At 43.3% G+C, this 9,204-nt stretch overlaps 1 protein-coding gene across 2 annotated transcripts in view; it reads right to left on the bottom strand.

Moving 5' to 3' along the window:
• Positions 1–1,358: 1,358 nt before the first annotated feature.
• Positions 1,359–9,204, bottom strand: part of AP1G1 (adaptor related protein complex 1 subunit gamma 1) — a 51,009-nt gene continuing 43,163 nt past the window's right edge. For both annotated transcript variants that reach the window (XM_064459868.1, XM_064459869.1), the window contains 4 exons: positions 9,062–9,157; positions 8,727–8,887; positions 7,640–7,738; positions 1,359–5,276 (listed from right to left, as the gene is read on the bottom strand). In XM_064459868.1, the coding sequence (XP_064315938.1) occupies positions 5,175–5,276; positions 7,640–7,738; positions 8,727–8,887; positions 9,062–9,157 (458 nt within the window). In that variant the 3' untranslated portion in view covers positions 1,359–5,174. The remainder of the gene's footprint in view (positions 5,277–7,639; positions 7,739–8,726; positions 8,888–9,061; positions 9,158–9,204) is intronic.

Here is a 9,204-nt window from a genome sequence, read left to right as displayed (position 1 = left end):
ACCAGAACTTGATTGATGCTTGAAGGCAGCCACTGTTTGTGTCTGAACAGGACCAGGCGCATGAAAGACAAAACAAGAAAAGCCTCCCACCCTCCCCATAATCGCCAATGGATCCCAACTCAGCCTGTCGTCACCACATTTCTTTATTGCTACACTAACTCCTGGTCTTACTTCAGAGTTAAGTCCGGCTTACCAACTCACCATTGGTATTATTACTGCGCCGAACAGGTTTCCATTGCATTACATTTCCTTTATACGTTTCCTGTCTTCGTTCTGGTCTACCCACACAGCAATCTGTATGCAGCGTTGCAGATCTGCTCCTGGGTGCACATGATGCACACAGCATCGCCCGCACAGCACTCCCTGGGCTTAGGCCCCAGGCACAGGAGGAATGCCAAGGACGAGCCTCCCAGCGGGATGTCCTGCTCTAGAACCAGGGCCTAAGATGACTGACTGTTTGCTGCCACACATATTGGCAGCTTCTGATGCCGTTTCTGAATTCTCTAGTATCTGGAGGGCTCCCCTATTTAAACACAAGGGGATGACAGACAACCCATCTGATCAGCAAGGTTAAAAGCGCTCCCCGGCACTTTGTATTAATTCACATCATTAAACCAAGGCAGGCACAGGACAGGCCACCTAGTTCGTAACACTTCCAGACTATACACACAAGCTGAGAGGACTTTAAATCAATTTTTCATTGGGTTCTCCCCACAGAAAGGCATGATTATGATACAAAGCAGTTACAGAACTACACAGCTGTAGCTAGAAATGCCTCAAGAGAACTTCCATAAAGGACAGACACATGGCAATATTGCGGAGATTGTACTTTGCAGAGAGAAGTGCAATTATGTGTTAGAACACACATGAAGAGTTATCTAATAAAATGTTACTGTGACTAGAAAATGCAAGGAAGAACCTTACAGCAGGAACACGTCTTGCTTTAACGGACAATGATACTGGGACAAGGGTTGTAGAGGCACGTGGAGCGTGAAAGGGCTCTTTAGTCAGCAAGGGAATCGTAAGCCATTCCAAGGGCAGGCTGCAAACACCAGGGAAAAAAATGCCTTGCGTTCACATCTCATCATACCTTCCTAGCACCCAGACAAGTATCACTGCTGGCAGTTGACAAGTTCTCTTTCAGGGTGACACTTCACATGAATGGTGTAAGCGTTTTGTAAGTGTAAGCGTTTTGTAATTGTCTACCCATGTTTGGGTTTTTGTTCCCCAAAATTATCTGGAAAGTTTTTCAAATTCTGCCCTTACTGATTATTTCACATCACCTGACCTTGTCATGGCCAAACATTAAGAATCAACAAATCCTATCCCACTGTAACTTGCAAAAAGCAACAAGGCAGTTTTAAATCATTGAATATTGACTCATTTTATTAGTCACTTCATAATTTGTTTCAACCAAAAGACAATACACACAGCAGAAGTCTAATGCATCCCATGTAAATGTTTACATCTGTTATGCTCCTCGCTCACCAAAGACTCAGCATTTATTTAAATTTTTCACATCTCAAAAATAGGTCTGCAGAAGTTCGAATGCCACCAGGCTCCCTGCTCAAATGGCATATTTTTACTTTAAATTTGGTTGAGTTTGTTGGAGTTTTATGTTTGGGGTTTTTTTTGAGGGGCTAGACGGGTGGGTTGGATTTTGTTTTTACTATATTGTCAAAGAGGTGGGATGCGGCTCTATGTAAAATGTAAATTACAACATTAGGAAAGAAAAAGGAATATACAGGAATAGAGTGAAAGTTCAAGAGGGAAGCAGTCCAGTAGCTCCTTCCCTCACAGCCCCCAAGTAGAAAATGAACACATAGAAAGCGCACCAGCAGACCTGAAAAAAAAGCCATCTTTGCTGCTCCATCTTGCAGCTAGTACCAGCCTTGAGGAAGGCACTAAGTCACCTTTCCCAGCTGTTTCAGAATCTTCTGAGTTATATATCCATGGTACCGTATAGGTGGCAGTCCCCTCACTGCTATTGCTTCAAAAGGTTGTTCAAGGCCATATTTTGTCCCATCAAATCCTGGACAAAGTCGAATCTTAGGACCTTCCCGCATCTTCTTCCCCTTCAGGCCCACTATGGCCACTATTCTTCCTGTCGTTTTTTTTGACTCAAAATACATTCACTTGAAAAAAAAAGCAGACATTCAATCTCTCTCAGCTCCAAAGTCTCCAGTGCAGATATTAGATTAGCCATGAAGTCTGTATCTTGCTCCCTTCATATTCCCCTTACACTGAAGCAAGGAAAATGCTGGCTAGACCTGTAAGAATTGTTGTACTCAACTGGTGGGAAAAAGACTCACCCTTTTCTCAGAGTGCCTCAGATGTGGACATGCGAGTACTCTCCAGTGAGAAAACAAAGCAGCAGCACAGAGCTTACGAGGTACTCAGGGGTCAAGAAGCAAGCAATGGTATCTAGTTTTGCAGGTACGGGAACGTGTGAAACCTGGCCCTCCTTCTGGCAGTGTTAGTACCCGATCCCTTAGCAAGGGGAAGGGAAAGAGCTCCAAGGACAACAGGAATGTTCAGCTGCTACAAAGGAGTACTTCACAGCCAAGGGATGGCTTCAAGCAGAATGCATTTCAGGTACGTGCACCACCTCCTCCAGCTCACCTCAGAAATATATGACAAATCACCTATTTCCCAAAACACAAACACTCTGTGCAAGGGTGGCTGAAGGAGCCAAGGACATAGTAGGAATTTACCCTATAAGCTCACCAGACAGAGACCAACAACAAAACCCAGCTGCTTTAGGGGACAGAAAACAAGGGCAACAGAGGGACAAGATAAGCTGTTCCCAACTATGCTGCAACAAACTGGCCAGGTCAGAGACCATTTACTTCTTTATCCCCATCTAATCCTCCTGCACCAGTGCTGCTTCTCAGCAAAAACAAATGGAGGCTGAGGTGTGCCAGATTTCAGTAGAAGTGACTGTGTACGATTCTGTGAGGAGGAGAGGGTTTATGGGGCATTCAGGAACTAAGGCAAACACCTTCCTCTAGCTTTGTGTCTGGGACACCCTCAGAGCTCAGCGGAGTCTAGATTTGGCATGCTCAGCCTTCAACACTATAGAATTTGAGCTAGCAGGGTGGTGAATAGTCACAATGGCAGTGAAAACAACAAAGTAAATGCTCAGCACCTACAAATGGACTTTGATTCAGCCATTTTCTGCAAGACTGCCTGGTTCATGATGCTTCTAGCTGAAGCACAATATCTGTCTCACCACTGGCAGCCAAGGCACGACCCTGCCACAACCCAGAAATACTTTTTAGGAAATCATACATCATTCTTCCAGATTTTATAACCCGAATTTTATATGCCCAAACCTGTTTGATCAATAAGGCAGCAAAAATGCCCTGCAAAAGAAGCTAACCTTATTCCACTACACAGACCAGCACTTAAATCAGTGACAGTCCTAATGCAGTTAAAACCAAAGCAGACTGAACAACCTTTAGTGGCCTCCTGCTCCCTATTCAAGGGCAGAATAGGTCTTCAATTTTCCCTTAGTACAGTGTACACCGCTCTTGCAATGTTTTTGGCAAGAACTGGAGCCTAGTGTTAGCGCTTTTGCAGATGCAAAAAGCTGCATCTAAGCTTGCCATCAGAGCACCAAATGGTCGCTATATGGAAAGCCCTAATAACAGAAATAAAGCAGATGTGCCATCTGTTTCTTCTGAGAAAGCACTGGGTTGGAAGCTGGAGTACCTTTAGCTTCCCAGCACACTCATGGATGCAGATCTGTGCTTTATGTCCTATACATCACCTCCATGAGAATTCACGGAACTCTACCACCTTGACAACAGTTCATGCTAGGTAGCATAACTGTACAGCTTTCTCTAAGCCTTACAGCCTTCTATAAGGTTAGAAGAGTACTGGACCTCACATCTTTAGATCCAAATACTCAAACGACTGGCTTCCATTCAAAAAACAGTTCAGTTACTTTCAGCATGAACCTGAACTAGCACATTTCTCTGAAAGGGGAGCAAGGAGCAAACTACAAGGATCAATTAAGTAACAAAATGGGAAAGGTCTCTTTAAACCGCATGGTCTTTATTTCAGTGCCAATATTACAGATACAACACAAATATCCCAGTCAGAAGTAACTCAAATGGAATCCAGGGGGTCTACAACAGGCTCTGGAAATGAAACTGGGGAGAAGGTCTGGAATAACTGGGAAGAACAACTTTGCAGCATAGTCTCTGATGAGTCTCCCAGCAGGGAGAGAGCCCTCAGACTGATCTACAGAATTGAGTATGTCTTTTCTACCCATAAACCACAACTAATGGGTCAAAAGGCTTTGAAATCATCCGTGGTGGAAAACCAGATGCTCCTTGGATCTCTACATTGCTCATACATCACCACACTTTCTGGGGAAGGTACAGAAGACTCTGAATCTGCATGGCTGTGGCTATTGATGGAAAGAAAGAAAATTCAAGTGTAAAGTCTTCATTGCCAAGTACAGCACCAAAGCAATTTTATCAACTCTCACCAGCACCTCTTTTCCTGCACTGTCCCAGGTTTGCAGATGAACTCCCAAGACCTAACTTGCTCTTGGCATGTATCACATAACTAAGAGGTGAGTGTACACAATAATGCACTGAATAGGCCATAAGAAGCCTCCAGCCCCTTCAGACACAGGGAATACAGGAAGAAAGAGGCAGAGCAGCCTGACATTCCCCAAGCCCCCAGTCTGAGCCCCATACAAAAGTGCCTGAAGGAATCCAGCTAGTAATGAATGACAACATGCCTTGCCTACCCCAGGGGGAAAAGACAGCAGAAAGAAGGGGCTGCTGTTCACTTGCTGCAGAGAGAAGAAAGCTTCCCTGCTAGAAATTCCAGACTTCTCTTCCAACCAGGCTGTGTTTCTTTGTTGGGGACAGGGGTGGGAGGGGAGAAGGGAATGTTGCTTCTGGCTGTGAATGCATGTGTGAGAGAGTGCACAGTAGCCTCCACAAGCCGCCAGCCTCATCAGCGGAGGAGAGGAGATTAGTCTTTAACAGATATGCTTCAAAGTCAGCAATCACTTCAGGAAAGTTCCTCCTCATCAGCAGGTCTCATCTGATCCCCATGCCCATGGTGCAGTTTGGGGGATTGCCAAGGATCACAACCTTCTTCCCAGAGTTCTTTTGATTGGGTGGGGTGAGAATAAGAATGGTGCCAGAGCCTCACTGCCAAGACTGAGGGGGGAAGTTGTTGACTTCTGCTAGATCCTGCATTGCTGAGCCCTTGTGATTATATGTCAACTTGATCCGCATACGTAGTTGTTGCTACAAGAGAAAAGGGGAAAAAAACAAACCAAACACAAAACAAATTCAGGTCTTCATTAGAGGTCAGCAAATCCCCCCCATCTAGCTCCCCTCCCTTACCCCATGAATACAAAACACCGGTCTTTCCTTACCACAACAGTTTGCTGGAAGGATGTGCAGGGTAAGCTATGACACTGCAGATAAATGCTTACCCTGCTAGGACATTGATTCGTCACTGTAGCTCTCAGATCAGGTACAAGCTCTTAGAAAATCTATCACATGGCTTCTACCCACATGTCTCTGCACTGGCCCTGCTCTCACAAGCACAGAAGTCCTTACTTACAGAAATAACTACCTTAAAATCCCAGTTAACAACAGAAGAAAGCAAGAGGCAGATCCAGACTCTCCTGCTCTGCGCTTAGGATCACAGGGACAGCTGTCATTTCCCATACTACCTGTTCATTCAAAGCAGTGGTCTAAAAACTTCCAAGTATTGCATAGCTCAGTAGCTCTATGAAGGAAACAGCCTAGGACTGGAAACAGAGTCTCCAAGAACATTTCCTGCTGCTGTGAGTAAATGATGGAATAGCTCAGTTGGTTTACACTGTCATTTGGCTGTTCTCCAGATACAAGGTGGCCCATAATAGCTAGAGCACAGTATGCTCCAGCCAGGTTCCCTATTTTCCTCACTCTCAAAAAAACTTGCTTCCCAAAAACCCTAAAAGGAAAAGCAAAAAGTTAACTATTTCTGGCTCTTTTACCCATACTTACAGGGAAATACACAAAAGGGATAGCAGAGGAAGGAAAGGAGGACAATTACTGCTCCAACCAGCTTCAGGATAAGGAAGATACACTTTATCGCTATAGATCAATATAATCAGTGTCAGCTTTTCCTCTATTTGATGTTGTTTTGGGAAACTGGCCATCAGTTTCAACCCAGCATAATGACAGGCAATGTCCAGGTGAACAGATTTTTTTTTTTTTAAAACACACAAGACAAACAGCTGCCTCCTAAATAGGAATGCTGTTCCAAGGTTGCCCCCCTTAAAAGTATTCCAGGTAACTACGCTATCTCATGGACAGGGTTCTTACAAAGCTGTACTTTCAGGCAGTAGCAATCTAAAGGACAGTAAGAGATGCACAGATACCTGAGGCGGAAGAGTTAGGTAACAATGGGCAACAGAAGAGGGTAGCAAAATACTATTTTGCACCTCTGTATTCTGAAGTTCATAGGCATTCTGGTGTTCCAATAGGAAAGCATTCCACTACCTACGTGTATTTCACCTTGTGAGGCTATATTGTGACTTCTGGTACTGTACAGGAAAACTCCTAAACGCTCCCAAGTTCAGAAACTGACTTTCAAGGTGATCTTTGAGAGGTGCTCTACAGCACCACAGAGAAATTAATATCAGATGTATACAATAATTACTCTTCTGCCTTAATATAGGTAGAGGGGAGCACACTACACAGAGGTAAGGGGAGATGCATGGAAACTATAAAACCTATGCACTAGAAGACAGCCATTTCAGTGGAATCTTGGGCTGAGATTTGAGAATTTTTCTAATTTACATGTCAGTCTAGCAACAACACAACATCTAAAGCACTATGTAAGTGTTAACCTATGAAAAACTTGATGTTTTAAGTTCTTAAAGATGTTTAAGACCTTAAGGTGTCCCACAAAGGAAGAAATATGCGATTTCAATTTTATTTTTTCCTCTGGTGCCATCTGAATACTTGCAAAGCCTCTTAAGGAGGACATGTGGGCCATACCCCTCCCTCCCCTCAAGTCTGTTGTATCCCAGTCTCGAAGCCTGCTATAGGCTGCAAAACAAATAGAATTACGGTTAAATCACACCTAAAGATTCTTTCCATCAACTGTTTAAAGCTACACTCATCACATTAAAAACAAACAACACTTGAGAAAGCAGACAATTTTGTTAAGACTATGGATCAAGCTTTTTTTGTGTAACAAACATGTCAAGTAACACCACTGCAGATAGCAAGAACAAATGTTAAATATACTTATATGGCAAGATGCTTGCCTTTCAGACATCACTTCCATAACATACAAATGCCAGGTTGTGCTCCTCTAGAAAGGCCATTTAAAAACTTGTGGAACCACCATTCTGCTGCAAGACATTAATGAATTCAAGAACATAGCAAAGCTGTGAATCTGTTTTAGCATTGTAACAAAATAGGTCAAACCTGTGCCCAGAACCCCCTGTCTTTTTCATAACTTTTTCCTAACTCTAACTAAAATGACTGCCATTAAATACACATAATTAATTACCATCACTCCCTATTTCTCATCGGAGATTCATCCCTGACTGCCCCTACATGCACGACTCCAAGACAATGAAGTAGCTGTTCTCAGAATCACTCACCTTTTGTGGATTCAGGACTTTAATGACCTGTGTGATGGTCCCCGAGTTAAATGCAGGGATGACACTGCTGCTGGGAGACAGGAGCTGCAGCTGGAATGTCTGAAGAAAGGGCAAAGAGAAAACAATTTGATGCTTAATCAAGTAAAAACATCAAGCGATTTGTCTGGACTGAGAGAAAGCAAGGGAAATTAAGAGTTCAGTTCCTGGCCCTGACAGTGTACGTACAACCACAATAAAGTCAAATACTCAGTTCTCCAGTTCCCTATCTGTAAAGAACAAAATATTCACTGGCCCACCTGCTTCCTACACAAGTAAGATCCAGGCTACACAAATACTAGGGGGTGAGGGCTTACTGTAGTGAATCAAGATAAGTAGCGATGCATTGTTTCTAGTGTCACAGGCAGAGGAACAGTCAAGACTGCTCAGCACACCTGTAACTTCAGGAAGCCCATTCTTTCCCTAATTCCTTCCTATGGCAGGTATGAAACCTATCTGAATTAAAGTTAGGGCATTACTAATTCCTAGAAGTCAAACTCCCAGAAGTTAATATATTTTTCTCAAACCTGAACAACATTCCAATATACACCCTGCTTAAATGGTCTGCCATACTATGAACTCGACAATACCTGTCTTCCATATTTTGTGCTGCAGCTCATCATGTGGGGACTCAAACTTTTATAAGCATCTAATAGGTTCAAATTTTTTTTCATGTATTTGTAGCTGCAAAAAGCATGGTATATTTCTTAGAAACTAAGAATAAAGGGAAACATTAGTGTCTTCACTTTTTTTTTTTACCCAACATTTTATTGTGTGTGGCTTAGCAACCTTCCTAGAAAGTGGTGATTTTAAAACAAGATTTTGTCACAGAAAAAGTAGTCCAATCTGATAGGAACCAGTGCTCTGTTGCATTTATAACATTTACTTTCAGACTAGAAAGAGATGGCCAAACTGAGCACTAAGAGAACCTATTAACAGCTCTTAGCCTTGTTTACCATACTGCAAATTTCTGTCTACATGAAAGCACCAATCAAGAAGTATTTGCAGCCGGCCCTCAACCCATCACTGTCGTTGCCCTAAGTGGCTCTACCTTTGGTACTGCAGCTTGGAAAACAAAATCTGTCATATCCAGCTCTGTGCTGTTGGAGGCCTGTATCGTGATTACAGTGACACTGGGGTTGGTATTCGACCTCTCAAAGGTGAAGTCAATCTTCAGCCCATTCTTGTTGTATGCAGTAATTGAGGGGATTCCTGCAGAAAAGAAAAAAGCAGTAGACCTACAGAATCCAGAGATCATTCTCAGCATCACACAACGCATTGATTTTTCCACAGACATGCCCCCCCCCTTTTTTTTTTACTACCCCTTGTTTCCACTTCTGTTTGGGTGCTGTGGCACCTTAGGCTAAGGATTTACATGTCCCTAACCTGCAGCAATGTCATTGAAGAGAGGCTGTGATGAAAGTCCATCAAGCAGAAATGGAGGCTGTGCTATTTGAGGCGCAGGGGCAGATACTGGAGAACCTACAAAAAATGTTGAAGGATTATTATTTGGCTGTCACGAAATGAAG

Source organism: Phalacrocorax carbo, chromosome 8, assembly GCF_963921805.1.
Source record: "Phalacrocorax carbo chromosome 8, bPhaCar2.1, whole genome shotgun sequence".
Lineage (NCBI taxonomy): Eukaryota > Metazoa > Chordata > Aves > Suliformes > Phalacrocoracidae > Phalacrocorax > Phalacrocorax carbo.
The sequence above is the reverse complement of the archived record's forward strand: the minus strand, read 5'-3'. Positions and strand labels throughout refer to the sequence as shown.